Consider the following 20,096-nt stretch of genomic DNA (forward strand, 5'->3'; position numbering starts at 1 on the left):
TAAAACCTCAGGGAGGCTTGCTGACATTGTGTCTGTACAACCAGGTGAACTAGTTTTTGGAAGGTCAGATATATTGAAAGATGATGCCCAAAATGAAAAAAAGGGAAATATTAATAGATAAGGTTTTATCAAAGTAAAAAGCCAGCAGTGGAATGAGATGGACATCATTACCCCAAGTACATGTATGAAGGCACAAATGGTGTGACTCCACTTTGTGTTCAACCAGAGATATGAAAATTGATATGAAAATTGTGCTCTATATGTGTAATATATACATATATATTATGTATACATTCTGCTGTCATACATAACAAATTAAAATTTAAAAAATAAAAAAAATACTCAAAAAAATGTAAAAAGCCAGAGTTGAACCTTGGAAGTGTCCTGTTCAACAGGTTCCAGGAGGTCAGTGAGGAGAGCTGGTGTCCAGCAGCAGCACGCTCAAAGTTTCCTAAGTCTCTAGCTCAATAACGGTGTTTTAAGTGAGCTTGTAACATCTTGGTTACCTTCCACATAAAGGTACACACGACCCAAGCCTTCTGCCCACTTGTCCAGGGAGAAATTTAGCTGACAAGAGTGTGCTGGGGTGGAGAATCCTTCAAGCTTGCCAGACTTTCATTCACAGGGCTTCTCCAGGTCTTGGGAGAAAGGTCCAGGCAACCAACGGTTTGGGTGGTCAGGCTTTTGTTTTTGGTTCAAGTCAGGTGACAGGGAGAAAAATCGGGAGTGTTCTTTTGGATGGTTATAACCAGCTATTGATAGCAACTAGAAGAATTTAAAATTTGGTAAGGACTGATAATACGGACAAGGTAGAAGCACCCATTCCAATTTGCAACTCCAATTGCAAATTCCAATGAATAATTGCAAACTCAATTGTAATTCTAATTAACAACCCATTCTTGTTAACAAATGCAAGTCCATTTACTCACTGCTTAAAAAGGGCCCAATTAATTCAGGACAAGTTGTTGGGGTCAGGAAAAAGATTTATTCAATGTGTTAATCAACTTTTCTTTGTTGTGACCAACCAAAACATCTAACAAGAACTTTGAGAAGGAAAGATTTATTTTCACTTACGGTTTTATAGTTTCAGTCCATGGTCAGCTGGCTCCAAGGCAGAAACATCATGGTGGAAGGGCATCCTGGAGGAAAGCTGCTCAGTTCATGGCAGCCAAGAAGTAGAGGGGTGTGGGAAAACCAGGAGCCCTTCCAGGGCACACCTCCAGTGACCTACCTCCTCCAACTAGGTCCCACTTCCCAGTAGTCCATTCAGCTATCAACAGATTAATCCATCAAACTGATTAACTGCTGGATGAGGTCAGAATCCTCACGATCCAATCATTGTCTAAACTCCACCTCTGAACCTTACTGCATTGAGGAGCATACTTTCAACACATGAGTGTTTGAAGGGGACAGTCCAGATTCAAGCCATAACTAAGAAGATGGTGGATTACGATCCTGAAAATCATCTTAATTCTTTTGTAAAAAGAAATGAACCACTTGCCCTTTTATCTTTGGGAGGAAATGATGGAGGAAACCTGGTAGCTGGTAATCTATTGGTCCAAATCAGTCTTGAATGGCAATGATACAGATTAGGTAAGTTTGGGGTAAATCAACCTTATGCTGCTAGTTTATATGATTAATGAAGGCTGTGTACTCAGGGAAGCAAAGGCTTTTTCTAGCAAAGGATAACTATAAGTGTGACTATATTCTTCCATCTGTGGAGTTGGCAGTAGAGTCAATTAAATCTCCGCCAGACAAAACAGAGTTTGCATAGCCATCAGTTACCTGCAATTTACAAACAGATGCAAAGTAGCTCAAAGACAATGAAATTCAATAACCTTTCATAATGTGCTATGAATTACATGTACCATTTTCCATTAAAACAATATTTTCCCTTCACTCTCCCCATTTTGATAAAAAATTATCTCAAAGAAAGATGATGATGATGATGATGATTTTGGTACCAGGGATTGAATTTGTGATTCTCCTGCCTCAGCCTCTCGTCACTGGGATTATAGGTCTGCACCATGGGGCCCTTCAGATTATTATTCTTATTCTGGTCCACAAAATAAAACTGTTCTGATTAGACTTAGTCTAATTATTTTCATAGGTAGAACATTTACCAGATGGGCATCATGTGGTGGGGCATGCCTATAACCCCAGATACTTGGGAGTCTGAGGCAGAAGGATCACAAGCAGTAGGCCAGTCTGGATAACACGAAGCTGTGGATTCTATCTTCCATCTCTCCCCCCACTTCTCATGTGTGTGCCTCTTCAAAGTTTGTTTGGTAGGAAGTTTACCTAAAGATATCAAATTGGCAACTCAGGGGCAGGAGGATCTTCAAGTTCAAGGCCGGCCTCAGTAACTTAGCAAGGACCTAAGTAACTTTGTGAGACCCTGTCTCAAAATAAATAAATAAGAAGGGCTGGGGATATGGATGTGGTTAAATGCTCTTGGTTTCAATCCTTGTATTAAAAAAAAAAAAATGGACTGGGCTTTCAGTAACCACTTAAGGCCAGAAGCTAGGAACTTGCCACCAGATCTGGTGAGGTACTCTTAGCTCTGGAAAAACTCCTCTCTTCTTCAGTTTCCCAGAATATCCTCAGGTCCCTGGCCTTCCAGAAAGTCATCTTCATTACAATTCCAAAATTGTGGGAATGATGTAAGCCAGATACCAGGCTGGTTTTCCCAAAAGGGCTTTGTAAACACTAGCTCCATAAAGTCAATCTCAGCTCCTTAAAAGGATCTAGTTATATCTGATTAAATGAGCAGCATTGTCAGACGGGGAGTGTATTTCAGTAGTGGAGTACTTGACTGGCAGGCTTGAGGCCCTAGGTTCCATCCCCAGCACTGGAAAAAAAAAAAAAAAAAAAAACATCATTCTCACATATGACCTTCCAGGTAAGTCCTTTATAATAACCAACCGTTTCCAATTATTCCCCATTAACATGAGGAGAATTTATGACAATAACTGGTATGCCTATAACAACACAAATACACGGTAGGAGTTTTGACTTTTGGAATGGTCAGGCAAAAGGAAGTCATTTTTAAAATGATTCACTTGTTTATGGAAACAGTGTATAAAATTGTTATGAGTTTTAGGTATAAGGCAAAATATTCTAAATATATTTTTTAACTTTGATATAAGATGTTAGACTCTAAAACAGTTAAGTTTTTAGATAAAAATTTAAAATGAAGTTTTTTGGGAAATTTTTAATAATATTGTCAATCAAGAAAACTATATCTACTTTCTGTTTCCACTTAGATCACAGAAAACTCCAGGATTTCACATAACCATTAATTGTACAATATTGAGGTCAGAGCGATTGTAGCTAGTACGCCAGAAGAGATCTAGTAAGATCTTGTAGTCCTCCTGCCTCAACCGGAGTCGCGGGGATTACACAGCAAACTGCTGAGACAAATGGAATTAATCACTCTGAAGTTACACACACAAAATCTATTACCTTAGAAAATTCGAGAAACACACAAGCATGGGCCACCCCGGGACTCCTGGAGTGGGAAAGCTGGGGTTTGTGCAGCACTGGCTGAGCAGCCCCTGTCTGGCAGGTTTGGGTCAAGCAGGGCACTCCTCTTGCCCCTCGGGAAGCTTCCCCAACCCCTGTGGCCTGGGCCTGGCGGGCCAGATGACCATGCAGCCATGAGCTCTTGGAGGAGAGCGCTCCTGGTCCCACCTGCATCCTGGGCGCTCAGAGAAATCTCAGTGCAAGTGAAGGCATTTCCTGCCTGGGACCGATAATGCGCTTGGGGACCCCTCCACCGGAGCTCGGAAAGAAGCGCCGTTAATACATTACCCACAAAGCCCGCCCCCAGTGGCTGTGAGCCCTAGCTGGGCTGCTATCTAGTAGAGCTGCAGCCGCGAGGTCCCCTTCTGTTTTTTGAAAAACAGAAGCAAGCAGCCGGTGCAAGAGGCCAGTCCGCAGTGCTCAGCTTGGCTTTGCCTAGCCCTCGGCTAGGCATCCAACACTCTTGTTCGAGGTGGTCTGTTTCCTCAGTTTCCAGGAAGTTTAAGGAGACCTCGCAGGGAAAGAGCCGGGATTAAAGTAGTGCCGGAGGGCAAGCAGAGCCGGCTGGTTGGGCTGCTCTCCAGCGCCCCTTGTGGGGAATTAGCGCTTGCTCCACCCAAGTGTGCGAGCTTCACCAGTTCCTTACCTACAACTGTTCCCCTAAGTACCCTCCTGCCAGGTGTGTGGGGTGATGTCTGTGATGAACTGGAGCTTTTGTCAATGGGGTAGAATACACTAGAAGTTCAGGCCTCAGCCAGAGGGAATGCAGGAAAGGCAAATGGGGCCAGCTCTGAAGGGACTCGTAGGTGGACCCCACCTATAGCTGAACTTGCGGTCCCCAGTAAAAGAACAGGTCCCAGGGAACTTCCCTTACCTACTTCTCCCTACTCGCCCTGTCCTAAATGAGCCCACCACTTTATGAATAGACAAAATTCTTCCTGTGAAGAATGGGGCTGAGGCACTGAAAACCCAAACCAGTTATGAGGCAGAGGAACCACCACATCTTGCACACGGGATGTAGAGAGGTCGAGGATCTTGCCAGGCCTCTGGCCCAAACCAAGACCAGAAGACATGCAAGGTCGAGGTGGGTGTTAACCGTTCATTTATCAACTGTGACCTGGTTCCCAAAGAAATCAAATTAGTTCTGTGGGTCTAAACGTTTTTAAAACTTTATTTTGAGATAACTAGATGTGCGTGCTGCAGTAAGAAACGAGATCCCTCCATACCACAGTATACCCATGTAGCTATTGACAGTCTGGACAGTATTTCCAGAGGGGTACTTTGTGTGCCACACACCCCAACTTTTAATGCTGCCAGGACTTGTCCAGCGGCTACAATCCAAAGAACCGGTTCAGGCACTGAGAGAACGACTGGCAAGAGGTGCGGGGCGGGCCAGCAGACCAGACCTCGAGACTGCTCCAGTCTGCATAGAGACTACCCTGCACGGCCACGCGCGCCACAGGCCACGCCCCTTCCGCCGAGTCCACCAACCGCCGCCATCTGGCCAAGCCACTGCTGCCGCAAACGAGGAAAGCAGGAAGCGCGTGACAGCCCTCCTCTCCGTCGCCGTCCCGTCGGAGATGGCAGACCTCCACCGCCAGCTGCAGGACTACCTGTCGCAGAGCAAAGCGGGCAGGCCGGCGGAAGCGGAGCAGCTACTCGCTTCGGAGACTGCTGAAGAGCCTGCGGCAGGGGTCGGACCGACGGGAGCGTGGCTTGGACGCGCTGGCCTGCGGTGGACGTGGCCGCGAAGTCACACGGAGCCGGCGGCGGCGAACCAGGCGTGCCTGCCCAGCGTGACGCGCGGGCAGCAGCTGGCTGCGGGTGGAGCCTGTCTGCTACTGGCCGCGCTCTGCTTCTGTCTGGCGGCACTCTACGCGCCAGTACTGCTGCTGCGCGCGCGCAAATTCGCGCTGCTCTGGTCGTTGGGCTCGGTGCTGGCTCTCGGGGGCGGTGCGATACTGCGAGGCGGGGCGGCGTGCGGACGTCTGCTACGCTGCGAGGAGACGCCGTCGAGGCCCGCGCTGTTCTACGCGGCCGCGCTGGGAGCCACGCTGTACGCGGCGATGGGTCTGCGCAGTACGGCGCTCACAGCGCTGGGCGCCTGCGCGCAGGTGGCCGCCCTACTGGCCTGGTTGGCTAGCCTGCTGCCGTGGGGCGGTGGCACCGCGCTGCGGCTGGCGCTCGGTCGCTTGGGCCGCTGCGCAGGCCTAGCTAATGCGCTGCCGGTGTGAGCCCTGGACCTGCGCCGTCAGGGAACGACGCGGAACCTCCCCAGAACCCGGCGCCTGCCGAGCCAAAGACTGCACCCGTCCACTCCCGGACTATACCACCGCAGAACGTCCTGATGACACCTGCCGCTTAGGGCGAAGGCGTCGTCCAGACAGTGCTGGCGAGTGTAAACCTTTAGCAGCTGTTTCAAACTGCGACACCAGCGGTTTCCGGTGGTGGTCCTGATCTTACCGTTTCGTGCTATCCTGAGTAGCATGTGCTCTGAAAAGGAAGTTTTGTCGTGGAATTGGTGCTGTGAAGCTGCTCTTAGAAGTTCTTTTTGCACTGTGATTTTAGATTGAGCTGAGTAAAAACGGAATGGCTCTTTGCATTAGTTGTTTTTGTGGTTTTTCTCAGGCTTAACTTTTTGTCATTTTTTTTAATCCAGTGGTAGATGTTGAGCTACAATAGCTTCTTTTTTTGGGGGGGGGGGGGTCGTGGCTGTACCTAAGGCTTGGAAATTATTTTCCCTCAGTCTTCAGTGTAAATGAATCTCAGAAGAGTATCAGATTAAGCATTACATTTAACCACTGGATTTTAAAAAGTAATTAGTTAAGGAAAAAACCGAGGTAAACTTTCTTAAGAGAAATTGTAAATTTGTTGCCTTATGTAACATTAAAGGAAAATTGGTCCTGAATTAGATATGAAAGTAGGAGAACAAAAGAGACATTTTCTGCCCCAAGTTGCCTGGTATCCAGGAAGATGCCTGTAAACCTTGGAGAGGTCTCAGTGCAGAACTGGGCTAGCAAATCCTGGTAACAGGAAGGTAATTCTACTTTCAGAATTCCCATATTTGTTGGAAATTATGGATTTCTGCAGACTATCACTTCTAATTGTATTTCATTTTTAAAGCAGTTTACAGTTTATTTGTCTTTTCCTTTAAGTTGTAGATGTACACAGTACTTTTATTTATTTTTATGTGGTGCTGAGGATAGAAACCAGTGCTTCACATGTGCTAGGCAAGTGCTGGACCTCTGAGCTATAATCCTAGCCTGTAGTTTACAATTTCCATGGTGATCCTAACACAGTGTAAAATGCTTTTCATATATACTCACTATAGTCCCTTTGTCTTAGGTTCAGTGGTTACTTTTTCCTACTAAATTTATTGCCAGAAAGCAGGGGTCCAGAAAAACTACAGGTTTTACCATTAACTATAAACTAGTAAAATATATTTAGAACTTAAAAGTTCTGTGCCAATGGTTCTTACACTTAACTGGCACATCAGAATTACTTGAAGAGCAACACTTTAAATAAATTCATTCAGAATCTCTGGAGGTGGGATCAGGCATTGACATTAAAGCTCCTCTGATGATTCCATTTCAGCCAAAGTTGATAACCACCAAATGCACCAAAAAGTTGCCCTGGCTTGCGCAGTTTGAAAATAATTGTTTTTTGGGGGACCGGATTCCAGTGTTGCCCTAACATATTGTGTCAAGCAGCAGAAGAGCACTGCTTCTTCCTCCAGTCCCCAAATGTACATTTTTCTGTCCTGATAATGTCCTGAGCCCTTCCCCAAGATATGATACTGACTGAAGTGACCAACATCCACAGGTGGGCTTGTGAGCTACCACCCCGCTTAGTACTTGCTAATACTGCCTCCTCCCCTATTAATAAATAGGGTTATCTACCTCAAAAAGGTACATTCAAGTTTTCAGGAGTAAGTTATTTTTATAATGGGAAAGACTTGTGCCATTGACTGCTCTTTCTAGTCCCCTAGTTAAATTTCTAGTTTTAAATTTCTCTAGAATATGCATGGATGAGAATTTTAGTGTTTGACATATTTTTATATTGATGCTATTATAGTTCTTAAGCCAGGATTTTAAAAATTCTTGTTTTCAGCCTGACACATGCCTGTAATCTCAGCTATTTGGGAGGCTGAGGCAGGAGAATCCCAAATTCAGGGTCAGCCTAGACAACTTAGCTAAATCCTGTCTCAAAATAAAATAAAAAGAACTGGGTATGTAGCTCAGTGGTAGAAAGCTTGCCCAGCATGCCCGAGGCCCTGGGTGGATCCCCAGTACAGCAAAAAACCAAAAATGTCCAACATTTTCTCAATTCATTGAAAATCTTGTTTTCAAAGCACCTTATCTTGTATTTATTTGGACAATGATGTTTTAAAATGCCATACATACTATATTTCTGAGTATTTTAATAAATGTATAATGTAGAGATTTCTGTTTTTCTCTAAATTCATTCTCAAAATGTGATCTGGGTATCTGAACCAGTTATAAAGTTAAACTCTAAATGCTAATAATTCCACATGAAGGAAGGGAACCTAATTTCTATGAGGATTTGGTCTCTGGATCCTTTTAGCTTCCTGGAATTTGATTATGATTTCTTTTACTAATGCTATACAAGTGGAGGACAAATAAAGAATATCCATAAACCTAAAGTAATGCTGATTCTCCTAATAGTGTGTTAATAGTAGGGTGCGGGTAAATGTTTTTAATTTTGAAGTAAAATGAGAATTATTTACTTGGAATCTTTAGGTTGTAATAACCCAAAAATGTACTTGACATTTTTCTCACACCACAGAAAAAACTTGGCCTTTATCATTTTTCCCACTAATACAGCCAGTTCCTATTTCTGTATGCTATCCAACTATGTCAGTGTCCCTTTCCTGAGCAACCACTGAGACTCCAGCACTATTAAGCCTGCCAAGTACACCTGTCTCCATTGCCAAACTGAAGCTGGCAATATAATGATGTTAAGACAGCTACAGGACTGCCCTTTTAGTAATAAAAAGTTTACTATAAAATCACCAGCATAACAAGTGGTCTCTCTAACTGAATTTTTGACTTTCAATCCAAATTAAACCAAACATTTCTTAAATACATGACAGGAACTCACCATTGACAAGAACGTTTTAGCTTACTCTAAAAACTATTCTCTCCTTTAAACACTGGTATTTCCACAAACCTAGTATGGAAGAAGAATTGAGGTTTTGCAAAACTGATATTTCAGTCCCTTCCTTCTCAGCTTAGTGTGTGAAATGGCTTTAAAGTTTTCAAAAGGATGTATGTAGTTAACCTCTAACTTAAACCCAGGTTTTTCTCATCAAAACAAAGCAATTCAAATCTAAAGTGTGGTTACCAGGAGATGTACCCAAGAGCCCATAGTTGGACAGCCAGATTTTTTTCTTGAATATAATTTTCCATCTGTCAGAGCATGTCTGAGGCTTTTGAACTACATTAAAGTATTCCTCACTGTACAATAAAAACGGTATGAAAGAATATTCAGATAGAATGTTAAAAAGCACCAAGTTCACAAATGAAATTAGATAACCTACCTGTTCCCTCAAGTCTCCTCATTTACATCAGTAATAACTGTATGACCCTCAGCAGATTAGATACAACGGAAACCAAAGATTTCCTTAAGGCAAGCACTTCACGACTGGTTTTCTGTTAATTCTTGCATAAATCACATTCTGTATTCATACAAAAACAACTTAATGTTTTTTTCTCTGACAAACTGTACATATATAGAAACAAATTTCCAATTGGACATGAACTTAAAGTTGTGGAGGTGTTTCATGTCTCGTGACACTTTAAAAAAAAAAAAAAGGATTCCAGCTTTATCTTCACAAAAAAAACTTGGGAGTTAGGGCAATGAGGGTGGACAGGACAAAACAAGTCTAGCTACTCTGGGTAGCTGGCAGCAGTCTCTTCATCTTGAAGACCTCATGAGGGGCTCCTGGGACTCAGCTACCCCAGAAGAGTTCAGGGCTACAATAGTGCGGGCTTCCTTGTGTTTCACTTGGTAAGTCCACAAGTTCTTAAATACTGTCCAGAGAGGCCTAGTACCCACTTCTACCGACCCCTTCCACCACCCCTTGAAGCACCTCGCCTTGGTGGGCCAGAGTTCATGTTGCTCCCTCTACCCCAGTTACTGCCACTCCGGCCCCCTCGAGAAGGGGTGCCACTGCCTGGAGGACCCCCAAAAGGTTCGTCTCTATGGTATCCATCATGGTGGTCTCCATCCAAAGAGCTGGAACGCCCAGATTTTGGCACTCTCTGAGAAGGTCCCGGGCCTCCTCGCCCTGAAATGAAACATTGATATCAAACGTGACTTTTTATATTAGAGATTGCTTATCAATAACTCTAGCACAAACTTCACTGTATAATGACAGTGGACCACCTCAGGAATGTCTAATGGGTATGCCTCTGCCTCTTCCTGACCACTAGTTCATCCCATCCTGGCTCAAGGCCACAGTCCCCCAAAGCTGTGCTGCAGATGACAGGAAGCCAAGAGATAAGTATGGAGCACCCCAGGGAAATTCATAATACACTGGGCCAGGTGCCCAAACTATGGGAAGTGTATCTTCACTCTCTTGTGCATTGGGGTGTTTGAGGAAAGGTTTCAAAAGTAGTGACTAAACTCTGGAAGCAACTAAGATACACAAACTACTGCTGCTCTTAATAACAAGGTTCCAGCTAGACTCAGCGTTGACTCTGATTGTCCCATAACATTTGGTGCTTTGGCTTCCTTTTACACAGTTTATAAAATAGAATGTTTCTTGAAAAACAAAAAGAAAAACACTGCCTCTCAAAATTATTTCTCCTAGGGATGGGCTTGTTTCAGACTCAGACACATAAATGTTAGGTATTATTAAAATTTTCTCTCTTTTTTAATATATTTTTAAGTTGTCAATGGATTGATTATTTATTTGTTTATTTATTTATTTATATACAGTGCTGAGGGCAGAATCCAGGGCCTCATTCATGCATGCCAGATAAGCACTCTACCAATGAGCTACAACTCCAGCCCTAAAATTGTCTTTAAAAAAACTTTTCTCATGAAATGATAGTATTTGGTCCCATCTCTCCCATAATGTGCTCTCAGATCACTAATGCCAACTTTATCTTGAAATTTTGAATAGAAGCTGAATGTAGCTGAGATGCAAGATCAAGGGAGCTGGCCAAATATTATGGCTTCTCTTCTCACAAAGAAGCACAGGCTGACTGGAGGGTAGCTGGGCAGAGATGCCATCATGTATATCATTTCCACACCAGCTACATGTCCTTAGCCAGGGAACATGCAAAGATGTCCTGAGTGCCCAAGAATTCATTCAAGACTAGTAACAAGATATCTATTTGAGTGGGCAAGATCTGGTGATACATGACTCATTTTATTTTGGGTGGGTGGGGGTGGGGTTACCAGGGGTGGAACCCAGAGGCCTTAACCACTGAACATCCCTAGCCCTTTTTTGTATTTTATTGAAAGACAGGGTCTCACTGAGTTGCTTAGGACCCCACTAAGTTCACTAAATTGCTGAGGCTGGATTTGAATTTGCGATCCTCCTGTGTCAGCCTCCCAAGCTGCTGGGATTAACAGATGCACCACTACACTTGGCTATATAAGTAATTTCTGAGGGTTTTGCTCTGAGAAGACCCAAACAACTGTCAAGAACAAAAGGCAGCCAGACACAGTGGCGCACACTTATAATTCCAGCAGCTCGGAAGGCTGAGGCAGGAGGATCACAAGTTCAAATCTAGCCTCAACAATTTAGCAAGGTGCTAAAACAAATCAGCGAGACCCCATCTCTAAATAAAATACAAAACAAGTCTGGGAATGTGGCTCAGAGACTAAGTGTCACTGGGTTCAAAACCCAGCACCAAAAAATGGAGGGAGGGAGGGAGGGAGGGAGGGAGGAAGGGAAAGAAAGAAGGCAGAACTTTGTAATGGGGGGACTGCAAACATAAGGCAAGTGAACTTGGGGCAGGAAGCACATGATGTTAGGACACTAAGCAGCTGTCTTTCCCAAACCACACCACATATGCCACTGCCCAGCTCAACCTGAAGCCAGACTTGTGGTTAACATTCAGTAACTACTGCTCCTGGCTTAAGATAGCACCACCTTCATTAAGATAAAGATTCAATGTTTTGAGGTGTAAAGAGAATCTGTTGCCGTCCTGGAAACACCTCTTGCAGGCCATGTTCCTCCAAGTCTTGTGATTTGAGCGTAAGCGATGTCCTCTCTGGCTCAAGCTGAAAAAAGCAACACTGAAGCTGGAAGGGGATAACTCATCCCCTTCTGCTGAGGACACACATGAGGGCTCCAAGCAGGCATGAGTGGAGGCCAATCAGATCAGGAGTCTCCAGAAAGCAAGTCTGGCAGAAGGAGAGTGTGGAGACCCTTCAGCAAAGAGCTGAAGTGGAAACTGTGACAAACCAGAGATTCCCAGAAGTAACCAGAGACTGCAGGATTGAGTTTGCAGTCACCAGAGGCTGCTCCATCCATCTGTGGTGTGAACCCAAGCAAACCTTCATCTGCACCACATTTGGGAGCATATGCCTCCTCAGAGCCTAGCCCCAGAGGTCAGAATGGAGAACAGACCCGAGGTACCCTAGCAGGGGTACATGGGACAGGCACAGACCAGGCCTCCCTCCCACTGCAACTCCTGAACTGGAATCACTAGCCTCTCTTTACCTTTGCCTCCTCGGTCCTCAGAAGGGCCCCCTGGGGCCTCCATCTCTCTGTGCTCAGAAGTGCCTGGCCCATCATGCCAGGGGCGCTTTCGGGGTGGCAGGGATGCCATGTCCATGCCTTGTAGAGAAGAAGAGCGCTCTCTGCTGGCTGGGGAATGACCGTCATGAGGGGGATGATCAGGGCGGGGAGCATCACGGAAATGTTCATGACCTGGTCCTGAAATAAGAACATAGATCCATGAGGCTAAGAATCTGATAATGACATTACAGTAAGCTGTGACCAAAAGCCGATGGAAATGATACCACAGAAGACACAGAAGAACTTGAGAACCACCATTCGTTTCACACAGGAAACATATGCTTAATAGGCCAGGTGTAAGTCACACCATAACTACATAAGAAAGGCCAAGATTAGAAATCAATGCACCTGAAGGAAAATATAGTTCAGGTAAGTGATTCTCAGATGTTTTAGCCTCAGAACATCCTACAATCTTAAAAACTGTTGAGGGACCCAAACAGATTCCCTTAATGAGACTTATATTTACTAATATTTACAGTGTTAGCAATTAAAACCAATTTTCAATTCATTTAACTTTATTCTCCAAAACAAGAAAACTCAGTGAAAAGAGTGGTATTATTTTATATTTAAACAAGTCCCTTTCCTGTTTGGCTTAAGAGGAAAAAAGGCTGGATTCTCCCAATACTTCTAGATTCTATCTACTAAGATAAAATGTCGTGTTGGAAAGACAGGAAGGCAACTCGGCCACCAAGGAGATGCAAGTTGGAAAAGACAGGATGTGGAGGGCTCCTGGGCCCCACTTTGTGAACTGTTGGTCTAGTGTAAGCCCGAGACATTCAACAAGCACTTCTTCCCCACCTGGCTCTCGGTTTCCATCCCAGGAGTCTGGCTTCCGTCCTCCTTCAAAGCGAGGGAACTCGTCAGGGGTGGGAAGTAAACCTTTCCTTCCTCCTACAAAGCAGAGCAAACAATACTGTGCTCACAGACTGTCCAGCTGTGCTCACAACCACCTGTCCCTCCAGACCAGGTGTCCTCCACACTGCTCACCTCGTGGGGCACCTCGACCTCGGCCTCTGAGATCTCGTGCTCTGGCTGCCTCATCAGAAGCATCAAAATTCTCCTCTGGACCAAAGTCTTCAGGACCAGGAAAACCATCCCTTCCTCTGGGTGGGGCACGACCCTCATGTCTTGGGGGTGCTCCTCTTCTGAAGCTATAAAGAAAAAACAGAACATCCATCTCCTGGAATACCCTCTACATATGTTGGAGATGTGTTATACACAACATCAATGGGGAGAAAAACAAATTGCAACCATATTTTTTTTAAATATTCATTTTACAAATCCTAATATCAGAGGCCAAAGCAGACAGGAAAAAAACATTGCAGAATGTGGGGTTACTTCAGGTTGCTTTTAGGAATAGTAAGAGTGATTGGCACTTTGTAGGTGCCTATGTCATGCCAAGTGCCTTCCACGTATTACTTGGTTGCAGTTCCTCCTGACAACAACCACTGCGGTGCCTCTCCTCTGGCTCTGTTCTGATGAGCACACTGAGGCCCAGAGAACTAAAGTCATTTAGGGACACACGGGAAATAAAGGCTATGATATGAATTCAAGACAGTCTGGATGCTCAGCCCAGGCTCTCTGTCACTGCCTCCCAAGTGCTTTTCATTATCATCTATATTTTTGAGACGGGGTCTTACTATGTTGCCTAGGTTGGTCTCCAACACCTGGGCTCAGCCTCCTCCCACTGTGCCTAGTGATCATCTGTGTTTTTATGATGAACATGTATTACTTATATAATCAGGAAAAAGGGGGTGCAGATTATGCTAGCCAACTGTCCTGGACATGGTTCGGAGTGTGTGCTCTGTAACCTGTCCACAGCCTCCACCTGGGGCAGGCCCAACTGACATGAGCTGCCCCAGTGGCCCCAGTCTACTGTTGACTGGCATGCAGGGGGCACCTGGCCTTCAGATGGCCCATGAACTGGTTGGCTAGCAATCTGGTGCCCTAGTGGGTGGACAACTTTCCTTTTACTCTCAGGAACCTTGCAGTTGGGAGTCTAAGTTGGCTGAGAATACTGCTGAAGCAGAAAGGTTATAAGGAAGCCTAGGGGAGAACAGAGAAAGTGACCTGCAACCAGAAAAAGGTGCGCAAGCATACCAAGAGAGGTCACAGTCACTGCCGAAAGGGCTGGAAGGAGCTGGGCACAGGCCTGTCTGCATGTGCTGTCCCCCCTGTGTGTGGCCTCCTTTCAACCATGCCTTCTGTTTCCATTCAGTTATCTTTTGCTTTTAAAGTTTCCATACTAACAGTAAAGTTGAAATAGTACAATGAACACACATAGACCCTTTACCTAGATTCATCATTTTGCTATGGGTGCTTTATATTGTCTACTTACAAATGTGTTTTCTAAACCGTCTGAAAATCAGAGGCCAACAACATGATGCTTCAACTCTAAATACTTCAGTGTTTCTTTCAAGAGCAGGAACTTTCTTCTGCCTAACCATAATATCATTGTCATTCTCAGTAATATGTGATATTATTTAACATACAGTCCAAATGTAACTTCCCCAGCTGTCCCCAAAACATCAATTAGAGCCAATTGTTTCTCAGTAGAATTCAGTCATGACTACACATTGTTATTTTAGTAGTCATGTCTCTTTGGTCTCCTCTAATTTTGTCTCCTATATCTTGTCTTTAATGACCTAGGGGTTTGTGAGGGTCTGTCCAGATGTTTTATAGAACACCCCACAATCTGAATCTACCTGATTATTTTCTCATGACTAGATCCAGGTTACACACTTTTGGCAATGGCTGTTTAGACCTCAGGATACCAGTTTGTCTCCTTGTTGATAATGCAAAGGTGTGGTGGCAACCAGATTTTGTTGCTACAAAGGTACATCTTCTCCTTTGCAATTGATAAGTAATCTGTGGGGTGATCTTGCTTCCCCACAATCTTTTCCCCAAAGGTCTTGACACCCAATGCCGATCCTTGCTTATATCAGTTATGACACTGATTGCTCCTAACAGAGGTGATTTTCTAATTCCATTACTCCTCAGTTGATCCCTGGCACTCTGCTTAAAAGAGGTTTCTCTAGAGCCAGGCACTGTGGAGCATGCCTATGATCCCAGTGACTCCAGAGGCTGAGGTAGGAGGATTATAAATTCAAGGTCAGCCCCAGCAACTTTTGAGATCCACCTCCATCTCAAATTTAAAAAAAATAAAAGGCGGGGGAGCAGCTTTCTCTTGCCCTCCACCTTTCCCTCCAGCTTTGTTTTTAATAACCTTTTTGGCCTGAGTTGACTTTACCAAATCATGCTTCCTGAAGCAAGGCAGGTGTGCCTAGGACACTGGCAAAGATAATAAACCAGGGTGAGGATGTGACTAGACAAGATGAGGAGAGGTAAGTGGGCTAAAACAAGTCACAGTAAGGGGCACTGTTTCCTTGAAATTCAGCAGGATTCTTCTTATGTGTAGGCATCTGCTGTACCATTGCCCTAGTTACAAAGGGATCCAGAGGGTCTAATTCCCCTTACCAAAAAATACCTTCTGTTGTGGATTAAATATTTGTTCCCACAAAATTCATATGCTGAAGCTCTCATCCCCAGCATGATGGTATTTGGAAGTAATTACATCTGCATCAAATGATGGGTGTGGAGCCCTGGTAGTGGGAATAGAATGTTCATAAGGAGAGATAAAAGTGAGAGCTCCCCAACCCCCTAATGTGAAGATACGTAAGATTCCAAGTCAGGAAGAGGACTCTAACCAGAAACCAACCCTACTGCACCTTGATCTAAAACTTCCAGGCTCCAGAAATGTGAGAAAATAATTCCTGCCATGTAAGCCACACAGCCTGTGGTATTTTGTTATGGTAGTCAAAGCAGAAAAATATACATTCTAATGGACTGACCCTCTCAAATCACTCTCCTGATTAACAAACAGGTCCATTTATTGAAGATGATCACTGAGCACCTACATCATGCTGCCACTACTGCTCTAGGGGCTGAGGAGATAGTGGGAAGTTGATGTGCTTACAGGAGAAACATGCAATAAAGAAATACATTCCACCCTCTGTATCCACAACTGGGATTAAACAAATCATATACTGCAATTAAAAAAAAATTGTGTCTATACTAAATATCTACAGACCACTTTTTCTTGTCATTGATCCTTAAATAAATATACAGCAACTATTTACACAGTACTTATATTGTATTAAGTATTAGAAGCAATCTAGAAATGATTTTTTTTTTTAAAGAAGAAGACGAAGAATAGGAATTGGGAAACATACTCAATTTTTTTTTTAAGAGAGAGTGAGAGAGAGAGAGAATTTTTAATATTTATTTTTTAGTTCTCGGCGGACACAACATCTTTGTTGGTATGTGGTGCTGAGGATTGAACCCGGGCCGCACGCACGCCAGGCGAGCGCGCTACCGCTTGAGCCACATCCCCAGCCCCCTAGAAATGATTTAAAAGTATTTGGAAGGATGTAAATGGCATGCATGGGGAAACCAATAACCCTCAGATATTGGAGGACAAAGTGTGTATGACTTAATGTCAAGCAGTGCCATGAGTTACAATGAAATATAAAGGTGGGCAGAAACCTGAAGTGAACCACAAATATCTGAAGTGTGTTCCTGGAATAGGAAGAGTGAGTACAGAAATCTGGGGGTAGGAACATATCTGGCATGTTTGAAGAGCAGCACAAAGCTGTGAAAGGGTATAGGTTGTGGGTCTGTCACTGACAGAGGAAATATGACATAAATTGAGACAAAAAAATAATAATGTGAAATTCTGCCCAAGATCAGAAAGTCAAGAAATCATGGAAGTTATGCAGATGCCAAGTTCTTATTTCAAAGAGAATACCTAGATATTATTTTTTAAAAGGGTCAGATGCAGTGGTGCACACCTGTAATCCCAGAGGCTCAGGAGACTGGGATTACAGGTATAATCACGAGTTCAAAGCCAGCCTCAGCAATTTAGCGAGGGCATAGGCAACTCAGTGAGACCCTGTCTCAAAATAAAATACAAAAAGACTGGGGATGTGGCTCAGTGGTTAAGTGCCCTTCAGTTCAATCCCAGGTCCACCCCCACCACCACAAAAAAAAAGTTTGTTTGTTTGTTTGTTTAAACCCAATAGCTGTTTCCCTTAGCCCTTGCTATTTTACCCTTCCTGGCCAAATTATTATCAGAAATTCTTTTCTAACATATCCCCAAAGCATGAAGGTGGCCAATACTTCACAGTGGTGTACACTTATAATCCCAGCAACTCAGAAGGCTGAGGCAGGAGGATAAAAAGTTTGAGGCCAGCCTGGACAACTTAGTGAGACTCCATCTCAAACTTATAAAATGAAAAGGATTTGGGATATAGCTCAGTGATAAGAGCACCACTGGTTACTGTGAACAAAAAGAAAACAAAACGCCACAGAGTAAAAGGACAAGGGACAATGCCTGAAGGACAGTAGAGACAGAATTGCTGGACACAGGGGCCTGACTCTCAACCCTCACACTTACAAGACCCAGAAAGTCTAGCCCCACCTGATTCTGTCTGATCCCTTGTTTAGGATGCTCAAAGTAACACCTAGCTCATGGATTCCATGTACCAATCAAATGAAGTGACAGTGCCTGACACAGAGCAAAATTCAACATCATCACTGATTATTCTGAGTCTTACTTGAGATTATCCCAATTCTTGTTTTGTTTTTCTTTCTATTCCTTTTATGTTCTACAAGGTTATTCAAGGCGGATCTAAGCTTAACAGGAAGTTTACTTTTCAGTTCCATTTAACTTGGCAATTACATAAGAATTGCATTTATTTCACAATCTCAATTTAGGTATCTGGCTCTCATTTCATCATTTAATCAATGTGAACCTGGAAATTTTTAATACAGATCCAAGACCCTCTCATAGTATACTGATCACCATCTCTTTTTTAAAAAGAATTTTTAAAAATATATAAAGAGAAAGATCTCTGAACTGTAAAGACTAAAAAAACAAAAGCCTAAATGCAAAACCTAGAGAAGACAGGGTTAGTAACCAGTGTAGTACTCTCGCCCAGTGAAAGAGGAAAGAGACCTTTGTGGAGAGAACTGATAAAAGGCCCCAGGGAAGAGGCGGTGGACTTGCGCAGTATGTGTCCCACCTTTCTTCTCTGCGCCCTCGAAAACGTGGGTCCTCGGGCTCCCGAGGGAAGCGCTCCTCTCCAGGTCTGCGGCCTTCCCATGCCCCTGGAGGGCCTCGGGCAGCACCCCGGCCATCTCCCTCGCTGAATTCCCTGTGATCAGGAGGAAACGGAGGTCCAGGGCCCCCTCGCCTCCATTTCTCTTCCTGTGGCAAAGGTCCTCCTCGCCCCTCAAATTCACGTAAGCGGTGGCCAAAGCGCTTGTCGGGGTGGAAGTCGTCAGGTCTGCTGAAGTCATCGGGGAAGTCAGGGTGAGGGCCACGCCTGTCAGGGGGACCCCTGCAGTCCTGGCCACCCCGAAAAGGCCCTCTCTCAGGCCCATGCTCAGGGCCACCACTCTGCTCATGCCGCCTCTCTGACATCGGGCCTAGGTGATGGTTTGGAGGGCCACGGGAGTCACCTGAAGGAAACAAAGCTGACCATTACCATGACATCCAGAAAGCCTGCCAACACAGGTCTGACCTGCAGCATCTGGACGTTTCAGGATGTATTAGAATGTTTTCCCTCTGGGTTCTCAGCATACTTAGAAGACAGTATCCCCGAGGCACCATATAATGGGCTTTGGGTACAGAATTCAGCTTCACCTCTCAGTAGCTAAGTAGATTGACCTCAGGCAAACAATTAATATCAAATGATACCAGCAGTATCTACCTCCTAGTATATACTAGAAAACATCTGAGAGAGCCTCCGGAGCGTGAGAATGAGCTTCCCTTCCCCATACCTATTCTTTCAATGATTTCATTAGGGTCAGTGGCTCCACACTCAAGAGGGCACATCAGAGAAAAGTAATTCCTCCTTTGTACTTCAGAAAGCTACCAAGGTCATTATAAGGTTCCAGGTCTACACTGCTACCACCCAAAATGCCACCCCTTTAACCCCTGACTCATTTAACTTGATCCCTTCATTAATATGAGAAATCTCAACACATTGCTCTTTGAGGTTCATGGAATCATGGGCACCTCTAATAACTGCCTGGTGACCACACAGCTTTGCTGTGCTTATTTGAGTTTACAAGAACACCTTTTCCGCCCCATTTTAGCAAAGATGTCCCTCATTTACAATACTAGCACCATTCTTTGAAGGCAGAGTTTGGGAATCCACTAAAGATAGCACCTACCTAGCACACGCGAGACTCTGGGTTTGACTTCCAGCAAGGGAGGAGTGGGGGAGCAGAGCTTAATAAAAAAGGGAAAGTCCAATGAAATGAATATGTACTGGTTAAATTAGTCTATCTCCTGATTCTGAAGGAACTGTTTTTCTGTCTACTGAGCTAACTACAGTAGCCACTGCAAATGTACACCTACTTTCTGCCAACATACAATTTAAATAAAACATTTTTTAAAAGGAGGTAGCAAAGAGATTCTTGCTTCTGAAACAAGAGTGCTTTTTTTTTCCTTGCAGTACTAGGGCCTGCAAGAAAACACAGGGCCTCATCCATGCGAGGCAAGCACTCTGCTAAAACAATTAAGTTTTTATGAGCTGGGGATATAGTTTACTGGTGGAGCACTTGCCTAGCATGTATAAGGCCCCAGGTTTAAACATATGTATAGGAAAAACAATTCAAACCTTAAGTGTAAGAATGAAATCCTTCTACTTGCCCAACTCATGCTTTTTACTGATGTTCCCTGGCAATAAGATGACCCTCTCAGTGTAACACAGTCAGCCATAAT

General features: G+C 44.2%; 2 protein-coding genes across 4 annotated transcripts in view; one reads left to right on the forward strand and one right to left on the reverse strand.

The window, feature by feature from the left end:
• Nucleotides 1–4,699: 4,699 nt before the first annotated feature.
• Nucleotides 4,700–6,125, forward strand: SFT2D3 (SFT2 domain containing 3). Its single transcript, XM_081261847.1, has one exon. It carries the CDS (start codon nucleotides 4,833–4,835, stop codon nucleotides 5,757–5,759), a length of 927 nt encoding a protein of 308 aa, XP_081117973.1. The 5' UTR covers nucleotides 4,700–4,832; the 3' UTR covers nucleotides 5,760–6,125.
• A 98-nt stretch (nucleotides 6,126–6,223) lies between these two features.
• The window catches only part of WDR33 (WD repeat domain 33), a 113,040-nt gene continuing 99,167 nt past the window's right edge, over nucleotides 6,224–20,096 (reverse strand). For all 3 annotated transcript variants that reach the window (XM_081261837.1, XM_081261839.1, XM_081261840.1), the window contains 5 exons: nucleotides 18,388–18,826; nucleotides 13,292–13,455; nucleotides 13,103–13,195; nucleotides 12,227–12,442; nucleotides 6,224–9,835 (listed from right to left, as the gene is read on the reverse strand). In XM_081261837.1, the coding sequence (XP_081117963.1) occupies nucleotides 9,606–9,835; nucleotides 12,227–12,442; nucleotides 13,103–13,195; nucleotides 13,292–13,455; nucleotides 18,388–18,826 (1,142 nt within the window). In that variant the 3' untranslated portion in view covers nucleotides 6,224–9,605. The remainder of the gene's footprint in view (nucleotides 9,836–12,226; nucleotides 12,443–13,102; nucleotides 13,196–13,291; nucleotides 13,456–18,387; nucleotides 18,827–20,096) is intronic.

This window comes from Spermophilus citellus, assembly GCF_964194105.1.
Source record: "Spermophilus citellus genome assembly, chromosome: 11".
NCBI classification, from domain to species: Eukaryota; Metazoa; Chordata; class Mammalia; order Rodentia; family Sciuridae; genus Spermophilus; species Spermophilus citellus.

Bases quoted from the DNA above. Each gene is read 5' to 3' on its own strand.
- SFT2D3 (XM_081261847.1), top strand. From the start codon at position 4,833: ATGCTGCCAGGACTTGTCCAGCGGCTACAATCCAAAGAACCGGTTCAG.